The sequence below is a fragment of the Perissodus microlepis genome, chromosome 12 (assembly GCF_051167445.1).
Source record: "Perissodus microlepis isolate ML-2025 ecotype Zambia chromosome 12, ASM5116744v1, whole genome shotgun sequence".
Lineage (NCBI taxonomy): Eukaryota > Metazoa > Chordata > Actinopteri > Cichliformes > Cichlidae > Perissodus > Perissodus microlepis.
In genome coordinates, this window is record NC_140472.1 from 18,264,649 (window position 1) to 18,278,588 (window position 13,940).

At 37.8% G+C, this 13,940-nt stretch overlaps 1 protein-coding gene across 1 annotated transcript; it reads right to left on the reverse strand.

Moving 5' to 3' along the window:
• Positions 1 to 173: 173 nt before the first annotated feature.
• Positions 174 to 13,909, reverse strand: gal3st1a (galactose-3-O-sulfotransferase 1a). Its single transcript, XM_084945565.1, has 3 exons — positions 12,475 to 13,909; positions 5,821 to 5,971; positions 174 to 5,560 (listed from the first exon to the last, which is right to left on the reverse strand). Exons 2-3 carry the CDS (start codon positions 5,946 to 5,948, stop codon positions 4,417 to 4,419), a joined length of 1,272 nt encoding a protein of 423 aa, XP_084801691.1. The 5' UTR covers positions 5,949 to 5,971; positions 12,475 to 13,909; the 3' UTR covers positions 174 to 4,416.
• Positions 13,910 to 13,940: the final 31 nt, after the last annotated feature.

Consider the following 13,940-nt stretch of genomic DNA (forward strand, 5'->3'; position numbering starts at 1 on the left):
GGACAGGGAGAGAGGTTTTCACCCTCCGCAGATGCACTCCTGCTTTTATGTCAATTAATCAAGTGGGTTTGATTAGCTTCACTGCTGCTAATAAACCTCTCAATTCCAATAAAGTCAGAAATGAAAGGTGTAATCTTTTAATTATCAATAATGGCACAGTGTAATATGTCAAATGTCGTTGTTCATTTCAGGTTTTATTTGTCAAATTTTAATTCCTGTCAAGGGTTACATATTTTTTTTCCATTACAGTACATCCTGATATGTAAAACCGTAGACTTAACAGTGTTTGTAAGTCTATAACTGTCTTAACACAAATGTTAAGGACATCTCCAAGCAATGAAAAAGTATTGTGATCATGCAGTTTTTGTTAAAAGCATAACCATCCTCATTGAACTTTTCATGTTTTATTTTTTATTTTACAACAGCAAATCGCATTGGATTTAATTACAATTTTCTAACACTGATCTTCAAAATAAATGCTTTATTAGGTCCGTTTGGAACCACTACAATTTTGAGGCATTATCTGCACCAAATGCTCATTTTAACAGGAAACTTGTGAAATGTTATTCACCCATCCATAGGCTGATACAATATGGCCATTTATCTTAACCCACCATTTTTAGGAACAGTTATTTATCATTTATTTTCAGAGATGTTGAGACGTCGTGTACATTCATTCAGAATAATCCCAGGGCATTCAACAAAATTAAATAGTTGTTTTAAATAAACAATATTACATTTCATTTTATTCTGAGACTTAGCTTATCATATATTGCTAGTAACAATGGATTATTGTATGGAGGACAAAATCAGGAAATTGCACATTAGTTAAAATCAAATCATTAATAATACAAAACACTAAGAATAAGCAATACTGAATGGAAAGAAATACTGACTAAATATTATAGGTGAATTTACAAAACTAAAGAGTTAAACAAATGATGAAGAGCATTAACAAAACATAAATTAATGAAATGAAATTGCATTTCTTATGAGTGGTTCTGATAATAAGGCCGTGTAGACATGCGAGTGGTGTTTGACACTCTTGGTCATTGTACATTTAGGTAGGACCTTACTTGACAGACATATGTTTTAAGTTATTTTCCTGCTCTCTACACAAGTCACATCACATTGTCACTTTACCTCCCAAAACAACTGGCAAGAGCAACATATTATTGTTGATTATCACTGAGATATAAGCAGCAAACAAAAACGGAACAGTAAAGTTCTCACATGAAGAAAATGCAACATTTATCCTATAAAATTAAGGTATTTTTACTGCTAATTACATCATTTTTAATGGCTCTTTCATTTATTGATTCTTCTGTTGTTATTTATTAAACATATTACATGACAGACATGGAGAAGCACGTTTATAGTTGATAACATTAATGATGATTTGATTTAGAATTTGTAGTGATAGGACTCTCATATACATATATACATATATATATACATATATATACATAGCTGGACTGGCCATCGGGCATACCGGGCATTTGCCCGGTGGGCCGCTGGCGATTTTTTGTTTTTATGGGCCGATCGATTTTTTTTTTTTTGGAAGGGTATAAATAATGAAAGGTGTTGGATTGGCCAATTGGTCATGATCGACTCTGGGCTGGACCAATTACAACCGAGGAGGTCGGATGCACCCTCCCCCTTGTTTAGCAATCTTATAGACGAACTAAAGAAAATGGAGAACAAAAAAAGGAAAGGAGGTGCAGAAAAAATTAGGGCCAAAAAGAAACAAGCCCTTCAGGCAGACGCTGCCAAATGTGTAAAAATAACTGAATTGTTTGGCGGTAGCTATGGCATAGCTTCCACAGATTTAGCAACATCAGCAAGTGGTGGAGGCCAGCAGGTGGATAAGGGAAAGGGGAGGCAAGAGGAGGAGAGACCCGAGGCGGCCGCCGGTCATAGTGGCAGAGGAACTGAACTTCAGGTAAGAAGTTATGACCTGCTGTCTATCTGTGTCAGATATAAACCAAGTTTAGTTGTAGTTTGTTTTCGTTGTGCTGACTTTTTACAGTCGCTTAGAATAACTGGTACTGCGTACTAGCTAGCATGACGGGGTTTATATACTGCTGGGCGGGTGCTATGAAGTTACTGATAGTAAATTTAATTTTATGCTTAAGGTTAGTTTCTCAAACTCCTCAAAATCTTAACAAATTGTGCCAATCCTTACATGTTGCACCAGGCTGATTTATCATCAAAAGTGGAGAAGTCTGTGACAGAGGAGACAGAAGAGCAGCAGAGAGAGATGGAGATGGAGAGATGACTTTATGTCATCCATGAGGGATGCATTTGACATATGTTTCACATATTATAGCCCAACAAGTTACTTATAGCAATTTAAATACGAGCAATCAGTTTTTGGCAAATACCGGAAATCAGTTTTTGGCAGACAATCACCTTTTGGCACAACACTGGCTATTGCAGTTAATAATACAACAGCTTCTTTCCATAAACAGGTCCTTCTTTATTGGAAAATGTTATTTAAACATAATTTCACTCCACATAATAGCCCAATTTGGAACAATAGATATATACTGATGAACAGAAAATCTATTTTTATTCAAGATTGGTTATCAAAAGGTGTTTGGGCAATTGCCCATTTTGTAGATGAGGAAGGACATGTTCTAGGACATCAAGATTTTTGCCAAAAGTTTAATATCCAATGTTCTAAAAGTAAATTTAATCGGGTTATAAAATCCATTCCATTGTCACTTAAAAACATAGTTGTAAATGATATAATATATTCTGACATCTCCCCCAAGTTAAGGCAATTATATATAGATGGTATTCGATTTTGTGATGTTAAATGCAATAATAAGTTTCTTAGATCTTCATTAAGGAGTCTTTATTCTCCAAATTTACTTAGACGTAATTACATATTAAAAGATTTCCAAAGGGAAGAAATTGAAAAAAGAAATTGTAAATAAGAACTGATTATATCACCTTCTCTATCCCTCCTAAAGGGAAAGAAGTCCAATTTAAAATCTTGAATAAAATTTACCCGACAAATAGACTCCTTAGTGATAGATTCAAAATAGAAACGGGTAATTGTGTATTTTGTGAAACAGAAGAGGAGGATTTGGACCATCTATTCTTTTTGTGCAATTTTATACAAATATTTTGGTTGGATTTTCATACCTGGCTTTATTCCAGTGGGATTCAAATTACCCCATTTACCTTAAATATGATAATGTTTGGAGTGTTTTTGAAAGAAAAAAAAGCTAATTATGGTGTTAATGTGTTATTAATCTTGTGCAAGAAAGTTATACATAAATGTCGTTTTTTTAAGACTAAACCAACACTAGCTTACTGGAAAAACGACTTAAACATTTTGGTTAAATCTTTGACCTTAGTTAAAAAGAAAAAGGCTGCTTTTTTTGTTTCCTTTTTGGAAGATTTTGATTTAGTGAGTTAATAATCTGTTAAATTATGTGACCCCGTCTTTATATTTTCTTTTCACTATGTATGAAAGTTGCTAATATGTAAGGAATGTTTATTCTCTGAATTTGTAATATATGGTGCATTTTGTTTGTATGTTAATATTACTAATAAAACAAAAAACAAAAAACAACAGCTTCTTGCCATTTTTTGTGTTTCTTTTTATCGCTGTGTAACTGAGTTCAATTGAAAGCCTGCATGCCCTAGTACCTCTTGCCACAAGTTCCCAGAATCCTTTGCGGTTTTACCCCTGAATGACGTCACATTTTTGGTGGGCCGGTCTCTAGTCAAAACGCCCGGGCCGATTTTTTGTCCCAGTCCAGCCCTGTATATATACATATATATATATATATATATATATATAAAGAGAGAGCGAGAGAGAGAGATACTCACATACTTTTTAACATCATGACTGATTTTGTCCTCCACAGATAGTAAAGTAGTTGCATATTTTCACATATATTTCAGTCCTTAGTGGGGAATCAGTCACCTAGGAGTGAAATGTTTTGACTTTTTCAGATGAACATCAAAGACTTCATTTACTTCAAACCAACTGATATTCCTGCCATGTTTTCAAAATGCTCAGAAGTTTCTCAGGGATGTAAATAAATATTTCTTATCAATCCATCAAAGTGCTTTAGAACGTCATTGTGAACTTCATAGTTACGTCAAGTGCTCCATTAGAACAAGCTGACATCTGAGAGTAAGAACAATTAAACGGACTCATAGTGGAGAATACTAAGCCTCGGCTGCATGTAGTAAACTGATTCACTATTTGTAGAGCATAACTTTTTTTTTCTCAAGCTCTCATGATGTACATCACAGTGCACAATCATGTGCAATTCAAACAGGCAAAGAGACAGGAAATATGATACGTCATTAACCTCCCATTCTGTCAGCCATGCAGTACTTCTTAATACAGTGTTTCAGATTTAAATTGGCCCCTGGTGCTCACACACTCAGTTACCAGTTAATTATATCTCGGACATGGCCCCACAACTTGGTAATCCAAAGGTTCACCCCAAGCTCTGTTAAGTACTGAATCTCAGGCATTAACATCTTGCGACACAGCTTCCGATGTGCTTTGTCTATATTCTTTTTTAAATTATAGCCCATGATAGACTTCTCTCCGATTGGCTGCCAGGGCTGCATGTCTGTCTCTTGAATGCTGCCAGCTTCTACAGCATGGCCACCCTCAATGCAGATAGATGTCATCTCTTTGTTCCTCTTCTTGAGCTCTGCCACATCCGCAGCCATACGCTTCCGCCCGTACGCATCTACTTTCTTCCAGAAAGTTTGATTAAAATGCTGGTATAGCTTCCAATCAATAGCATTCCACTCAAGGGCCCTAGCTCTCAGCTCAGGAGTAAATTTAGACACAGTGGATCCCTTACGGATATTGAGCTTAAAGAAGAGCAAATCATCCATCTCCCAGCAGAGAGCATCCTTTAGCAGGATGAGTGATTCCTCAAAGTGTTCCACTAACATGACCAGCTGAAAACGGTCACTGATGAATTTGATTCCTTCTTCCACTCGCAGATCATTCATATCCAGAGAGTTGTCCAGTCCAAAGTCAAAAAACAGCAGATTCTTGAGGTAGTAAGAGTTGAAACTCTCTGGATCAAAGTACTTGTCGGGATCACGTAGGAACTCAGTCAGCTTGTCGTCACCTGGTATCTTCCAAGTAAAAGGCACCAGGCGGCCAAAGTAGTGGAAGGAGGATTCAAAAAGCTCTGCAGGGTCTCGCAGAATGGTGATGTAGGATGTGTCCACAGGCAGCAACTTGGACACTTCAGGTGCATTGAAGCGCATGTGATTACAGATAATATTGAAACACATTCCCGGTCTGTAGTCTTTAACCTGGGAGCGCTGGAAAAGAGATGGGTAGAAGAAGTCATTTCTGCTGTCAGGAAAAGCAAATTTGAGCTGGTGTTTCTCTCCAAATCGGAAAAGGATGTTAAGGAAGGTGCTGCTGGCTGTTTTGTGGGTCTTCATGAACATGATATCAACTTTAGGAGCACAGGTGTAGGCAGTGTCTGAATTGTTGATGGTTGGTTTGGGGTGGGACTGTGTTGGACGGTGGGCGCAGGAATAAGGCACCGGAACCCTACATAGATGAAAAGGAGAACAAACTATAAAGACATATGGGGTTTTGTGGAAATTATCTCTAAATATGATGTGACACAAAATAAACAAAAGCATCAACCCATCGCACTTGAGAAACTAGAAAGAAAATATTTGTTTTTAAAAACAACTTCAGTTTTGCATTTTTTAAATACTTAAATAATTGAATGTGAAATATATTCCTTGCAGACAAATGCAAATTTTACATGAGGGTTTCTACAGAACACATCCACACCATCTTACTCAGGCAGACTGAAGTGGACCTGTGGCGTGGAGAGGCAGTAAACAAGGATCATGCAGCTTGTCAGGAATGTACCCAGGACCAGGCTTTTGCACATGGACCTCCATTGGATTCTTTGCTTGCCAGTCATGGTCCAGCAGAAGAACAGCTCACCTGAAACGCAGAACAAATCTCTTCTTCATCCTCATAATATGAGGTCTGTAAGATGAAATGGGGCCTGATTATTCAAAATCTTGTAGGATCATTCGATTCTGGATTTGACAAGGAGCCAATCAAGAGAAACCAGTAAAGGAGAAATATGCTCTCTCTTTCTAAACCCGGTCAATACTCCTGCTGCAGCATTTTGGATCAACTGAAGGCTTTTCAGGGAGTTTTTAAGACACCCTGATAACAATTAATTACAATTAAAATTGCAATTAAAATTATGACAGTAGTCTATAGTAATAATCAACTTGTTTCTCATCACCACTCTGAGACAGGATATTTTTAATTTGAGAGATATTGTGCAAATGGGAGAAAGCGTCTACATATTTGTTTAATATGCACATTGAGCTACATATTCTGTTCAAAAACAACTCCAAGATTCCTCACAGCGTTACTGGAGACCAAGGTAATGCCATCCAGAGTAAGCATCTAGTTAGACAACATCTAACCATCTATATAAGATTTTTTGCGCATTGTACAATACAGCATCATGGATAGATAAAGTTGGGTTTCATCTGCATAGCAGTGAAAATGTATGCTATGTCTTCTATTGATACTGCCTAAGGGAAGCATGCATAAACAGAAGTGGAACTAACACAAAACCCTGTGGAACTCCATAATTAGCCTTAGTGTGTAAGAGGACTCTAAATTTACATCAAAAAAGTGGAGTCTGTTAGCTAGATATGATTCAAACCACTGCAGCGCAGGGCCTTTAATGCCTATGGCATGCTCTAATCACTGTAAAAAAATTTTTTTGGTCAACAGTAATGACAACATGCTCTGATTGCTGTAATAAAATATTATGATCAGCAGTATCTAATGTTGCTCTGAGATCCAGCATGATAAGTCCACTATCAGAGGCCATAAGAAGATCATTTGGAACTTTCACTAATGCTGTTTCAGTACTGTGATGAGCTCAAGGTTCAAGGTTCAAGGTTCTTTATTTGTCACATGCATAGTCACATGCTGGAGTTGGAGTTGGAGCTGGAGTTAATCCAGAAAGATCAACTGGAGAAAAAGACTCTAGATAAATATCAATGTAATGTTTTTAAAATGGTCATGAGTATTTTTTTCCTCTAATGGATAAATTTTTAGGCTGCTCAATAGCAGGGTGGTTAGCCCTGTTGCCTCACGGTGAGAAGGTCCTGGGTTCCACCATCTTCTGCCAGAGTCTTTCTGTGTAGAGTTTGCATGTTCTCCCCGTGTCTGTGTGAGTTACCTCAGGGTACTTTCCCATAGATTTGAATGTGAATGCAAATGGTTGTCTGTCTCTTTGTGTTCACCCTGCAACAAACACCTCTCATCCTACGGTAGCTGGGACAGGCTCCAGCACCCCTGTGACCCTGAATTTGCCAAGTGAAAGAATGGATGGATGGATTTTATTTGTAAAGAAATTCATGAAGTAGTTAAGATTAAAAGAATGCTTGACTCAACAGAGCTCTGACTTTTTGTCAGCCTGGCCACAATGATGAAGAGAAACCTAGAGTTCTTATTTTCTTCTATCAGTGAAGACGAGTAAGATGTTCTAGCTTTGTGGAGGGCTTTTGAGCAACAAACTACTTTCCAGGCTAAATCATGATCTTCTAAATTAGCGAGACAACATTTCCTCTCCAGCTTACAAGTTATCTGTTTTAAGGTGTGCATTTGAGAGTTACACGAGGGAGTCAAGTATTTCTAATTTGAGATTCTCTTTTCAGAGGTTCTACAGTATCCAGATTCAAATGCATTGAAGATGTAAAATTATTAACAAGATAATCAATTCTGTGGGATTAAAGTTCAGGTACCTGCTCTGCACTCTGCTGGCACAAGGCACTGAAGAAGATAAAACTGGGGGAATTATATCTTTAAATTTAGTTACAGCACCTTCAAAAAGACATGTACTGTAATGAAATGTATTCCCCAATTCTGTGTGATCCTTTATTGTAAATTTAAATGTTGGAAAATATCCGACAATAGAGGGTTTTGGGGAAATATTGTTAAATGTTCAGTTTCTGTAGAATAAGTTAGAAGAAGATCTAGAGTGTGGTTAAAGTGGCGGATGGGTTCTTTTACATTTTGAGAGAAGGTAGTCAGAGGTTAAGTTTAAAAATGCCATCCAGAGGCTTTCGTTTTCAGTATCTACATGCATGTTAAAATCACTCACAATAAATATTTTATTTGAGCACTAAATCAGATAAAAAGTCTGAGTAATCAGATGGAAACTCTGAGTAAGGCTCAGGTGGATGATAGATAACAACAAATAAAAAGTTAGTATACACTTAGTATAACTCAGGGTGTTGATTCATTTAAACTAACATAATCATCCTGCTGTAACCAGGTTTCTGTAGGGCATGGTGAATCAGTTTGTTGACAAATGATTAATGCATGTACTAACAGGGACTTAGAAGAGAGAGACCTAACGTTTATTAACTCACATCTCACTGTTTTACTCTTTGTTACAGTTGTATGTGATATATTGTTCCTCCTTTGTGATTTTTTTTTATGTTTAAATAGTTTTTTGCTGATTTACCACTTGTTTTTTTTTTGGGGGGGGGGGGGTTGGTGGTCTGGGAGCAGACACAGTCTCTAAGGGGATGGGGTTTTGGGGGTATAGCAGGAAGAAAGAAGCTGCAGAGAGAAATGTAAGCCTGCAACTTTGCTTCCTGGTCTCAACTCTGGATAGTCATGTTTTGGGGAGTTTAATCAATTTGGCCAGATTCATAAAAATGAGAGCTGGTTTATCCAAAGTGGGATGTGTGTCATCTGTCTTAACAAGACCAGGTTTGCCCTAGAAAGTTTCCCAGTTATCTGTAAAACATACATAATTATTTTTGACACCACTCAGACAGTAGGCAAATTAAGAAAAACATGCAGCTAAACACGTCACTACTGGTGCGATTGGGGACCAGAGAAAACTACAGAGTTCGATATTCTTTTGGCAAAGTTACACACTGATTTAATATTAATTTTAGTGACCTTCGATTGACTTAGCCAAGTGTCTTTACTGTTGATGTGAATTATAATTTTACAAATTTCTGTTTAGCCAGGAGTTTTAGGGTTCCCTCAATGTTGCCTGCTCTGGACCCTGTAAGACAAATATCTATGGTTGCTGGTTTCTCTAGCTTCACGTCTCAAAACAGAATCACCAAGCAGAGTTTGTTCCTCAGCGGGTGTGTCGCTGACACAGCATAACAAGAACACTTGAAATGATTGATTTAGATAGTTTCTTGGTTATTTAATTGTAATTTGATTACAGGGATTATAATCTTTGTTTGGTTGTGTGTGCAGAAGTGCACACAAAAGCAAAGTGGAAAAAATAAATGCACCACAAAGGCAGGTGAAAGTAGCTTTAACGCTGGTTTTGGTACATGTATTGCTCAATGGGAACACTCTGACAGAGGGCAGGAACAACAGCTATTTTGGTAAAAAAAAAATTAAAAATTAAAAATTAAAGAAGCTCACTAATAGCAGGTTTACAAACCAGTAATTTTACATGGACAGCAGTGCTATAGTGTGGCCTATAATTTAAGGTGCTAAATAGTATGAACCCACAGGGAAAGGTTACACTTACATAGTTAACCTTGGCTGTCTAGTTTATTTAGACAGAGTTTCACTGAGATTAAGATCTCTTTTTCAACAGAGACCGTCGAAGAGCAGGCAGGTACAGATCAATAAGTACAATCTTTCAAAATGCTCCAATGAAGTCAGTGAATGTAGTTTCACAATTTGTTCCAGCTTGTTCAAATACATAAGCAGCAAAGTATTTCCACCTTTTCCAAGTTGAGTGTGAATAAGCGGTAACATACTACATACTGTATATAATTCATTATATAAAAGTGTATTTAATGAATATTTTAAACAGAAAGAATTTGAACTGTATGAGGAATGACAAAACAACATATTTGTTTCTTAGCTTCCTGTAAAATAAATAATGCATCAACACGGAAAGTGATATTGCATTCCCTCCTGCAGACTGTGGTAAGGCGAGCCATCTGCTCACTCAGCTACATAAGTAACGAGTTGAAACTCACCACCTGGAATTTGTGACATTATCTGAACCAGTGTGAACCCAATGCATATACATTCTTTTAATTAAAAATTAACCACAGCTTAGCAAAACATAGTATTCTTTGGTGTCAACTTGTCAACCACTAGTGGAATAAGATCACTTAGAGAGAAAATTACCAAATTAAACTACCCCTTTCCACCCCCAATCCTCAAAAGGTTTTGTACAGTTTTGTAGTTTAGTCAAATGGTTCCTAATCTGGGGTGGGGCCTCTGCAAAGTGTCTCAAGCAGTGTTGGGTGTAACGCGTTACTGTAATTAAATTACTTTTCCACTGAAAAAGTAGAGTAACTGATTACTGTTCATTTTTAGGTATTTTAATTACAGTTACTTACAATGTACTTGCGTTACATTGTAAAATAATTAAACTCGCTGAATATCATTATTTAATTTCAATAATTTATCTTCTAAAGGTAAAAGTAAACATCGCTGTAGTGCAGGTTCACGTCATTTCGCGCCAGTTTGCTGCATAGTCGTATTCTAAAGCGGAAGATGTCGGCTGGAGCTTGTGGCTCTTTTATGAAATGCACATATTCCCGTCTCTTCACTTTTCTGAAACAAGCAGACAAGAATATTACAGTAATATGTAAAAACTATCGGCTGCTGTTAATAGCACGAGTAATTTACTGAAGCGCCTGACACGAGAGTATAGACGAACACTTCTGAGTGATCCTTGTTCATCATCCATGGATAACACCGCGGCAACTCCTGCTAAGCAGGCAAAACTTGATTTTACTTCAGCAGCACAGAAAGCGTCTGAAGGTGAGCTTAAAAAATAATTACAGGCTACATTGTGGAAGAGATGCTACCGTTGCGTACTGTAGAGTCTCCGTCTTTTAAAAAAATATTTATTATTTAAAGAGTTTAATTTCTATTGTTTGTCCACTCAAGGTTTATAGGGATTTTAAGAAGTATTTAAATTACTTATTGAGTAATTAAGTTACTGTTTTCAGACACAGTAATTAGATAAGTATTTTAAATACAATATTGATTAAGTAATTAATTACTTTTTTAAAGTAACTTACCTAACACTGGTCTCAAGATATGTGAGTGAGCACAAAATTAATAAAGAGTGTGAGTGTGTGTGTGTGTGGGGGGGGGGGGGGGGGACTTTTCAGACTTATAGTGAAAGAGAGCAGGAGAAGAATTAGAAATATAGAAGTACAAGGACTTACAAGAAGTACATGTACTTTTGGTAACAGTTGTATATATGAATTATACAGAGCTGACCTTACGGACAGAAGCATTCCAGAATGTTTGGAGCTCTCCAACTGGAGAGATTCTCGAATGTTTCAGAGTTGTAGGAGTGTTATGGCCTGGCCTGTAAATGTTCCAGTCAGTGACACAGGCAGGCATTTTGCCAGCATAGGACAGCTCTGTGTTGTGACAGAACTAAATTGCCTGTTATGTGCTGCTGCTGCTTCATAGACATGTCATCACTGTGCAACTCTGTTTCAGTTGCTGTTTACATTCTTGGATTACTGGTTCCTCTACCATCACGGCGTCAATTAAACACCATCCCACACAATAATTTCGTGTCTTCATGAAGTAACAGCATACACAAAAGTTGCTAAAAATTATATTTTCATGCATAATGTAGAAAGATAAACCTATTACAGTGACCATTCTAATAACAGCTTTAAATTAGGTTACCATTAGAAAATGATCATCTGCCTCCCCTCCTTTTCTGATCAAAGCATAACTCCTTAAATATTTTTTCTTTTAGTCATTATTGTAAGTCACACATGGCAGTGTGCGTTTGTCTGTGCTGAACTGAATCTGACAGTGTTTTTGCTCCTTTAGAGAATCCTGACTGAAGTACGTCATTGCTTTTTGGTATCCACTATGTCAAGTATTCATCTCTTTTTTGGACTGAGGCCAGCTTTCGAATGAGGTTTAGAGCAGATCTAGTAAAAAGTCCATGAAGAGAAAAGTAACTGTGTTTGAAATTGGGAATAGATTGTTCGCCTGCAAAGGTGCAGTCAAAACATTTCCCACAATAATATCAAAACACCAGCCTGGATAAATAAAAACTCAGTTGTGAGGGTAATGTTTAGATTTTCACTAAAGCTTGATTTATCAAAAATGCATGCCTGGGTAGGATCAACATTAGCATTACTTCACTTACTTTCCTGAATGTTTCCTCATCTATCATGGCTCTTAAGCTTTGTATAGCTGGACTACAAAGTTTGTTTCTTTCTCTCCCCCATTTATATGAGAAGGAATTGAAAAGACAGAACACAACATTGTTTTAAGAGTAAACATTAAGGGTAACAATGACTAGATTTAGTTGAATCGCTGCATTTCGTGCAAAAACACTGGAGAAAAGGTGTTGGGAAAGTACAACATGCTTAGAATTGAGATTTACTAAAAGATTATTGTGAAAAGAGCAGAGAAGAAATTCTTACCCTTATGCGCAAGTCCAAAGACAAACTAGTGGTAATGGTAATTTATTGACAGAATCATTTAGTCCGCCCAGTTCCCAAAAAATGAATACAAGTTCATCTCCCTCTAACGGCTGTTCTTGTATCTTGATTGTGACAAAAACATGCCGCTATTGACCCAGCACGGTCCTGCTGTCCTATCACATGTCCTGTGCAGCGCAGCTCATTCATCTGATTGCTGTTCCTCTTCTCTTCTTTCTCCCCCTGCCTCTGTATGCACACCTGATGCTTTCAGGCAGCCAGCTGCCTCCCCCCTCAACTTTTGATTCCAAAACTGATCACGCTGAACAAAGCACTGCAGGGAAGCTCATCAAGCCACCTGTGACGTCAGTAATTGTGTCAAGGGACAAGCACTTGCTAGGAAGCATAAAAGAGGAGGGGTGAGAGGGAGGGAGGTTGAACTGGTGAGGGAGGAGTGAGACTGTACAGTGCCTATTCAGTGTCTACATACAAAAGACCATTGAGTGTAGACACTGGAGTCTGAGCTGCAAGCTGATAGGAGGGGTAGAAAACAGCATAAGAGAAACAAGTGTAGAAATCCAGAGCACAAAGACCGAGTGTACTAGTTGATCAAGGCTGCCGAGTATGTGTTGTTAAATTTTACACCACAGATCAGATATTTATTTCACAACAAACCTGCACATAAGTTTCTCCAGCTTGTATTTACAAAGGATTGATCTTTTAAATCTCCCTTATCTTTATCTGCAATTCATTAACTAAAGGCAATCGATATTTTAACTCTACATACAAGTTATACCACACGGTACCTTCTGATGTGAAACTGCCATCCCAGGCAACCATTTTAGCAGAAAGTGAACATTACTGGAGCGACAAGTCTATCTGGCTTTGTGTACAGATGTTGCAATACGCTGTCAAGATACCGGCCAAAAAAACCAAAACAAAACAAAAAAAACAAACCACACTACACATGAACTCCATCTTCCTCTAAACTGATTTCTCGGTCCTTGGAAGGCAGACTTGATCTGTGCTGGTCAACCCACATTCATCAAGCTCAGGCACAACACCGTTTTTGTTCAGCGGGGAGTGGTTCTGCCTGTAGGCAAACAGAGTGCCAGGCTGAGACTTGAACTGGGTGGGCTTGTGAGGAATGTAGATTTGGGTCCTAGGCGAGGGATGAGAGGCTGCAGCGAGTGTCAAACTGTGTGAGGAAACCAAGGAGCGGAGGGGTATGATGGGTGTAGCCTTTGCCCTCTGAGATGGTGCTTTGGTCTTGTGATTCTTCGTCATTACCACCCACTACTTAAGTGTTAACCAATCAGCAAAGAGGTTCAACCGACAGCAGCAGCGTGACCTGAGCCTCTGCAGATGTGAAATCTTAAGCCTTGCGTTCCAGATTATATTCCCACCTTTTGCCATCTTGTCTGATCCATGCACAGCTTTGAAAAGAGACAGCTGCCCTAAAGCTACAG

Coding starts and splice junctions, on each gene's coding strand:
- gal3st1a (XM_084945565.1), bottom strand. CDS start 5,948: ATGACTGGCAAGCAAAGAATCCAATGGAGGTCCATGTGCAAAAGCCTG. Junction 5,561..5,820: donor GTCCACTTCAGTCTGCCTGA/GTAAGATGGTGT, acceptor TCATCTATGTAG/GGTTCCGGTGCCTTATTCCT.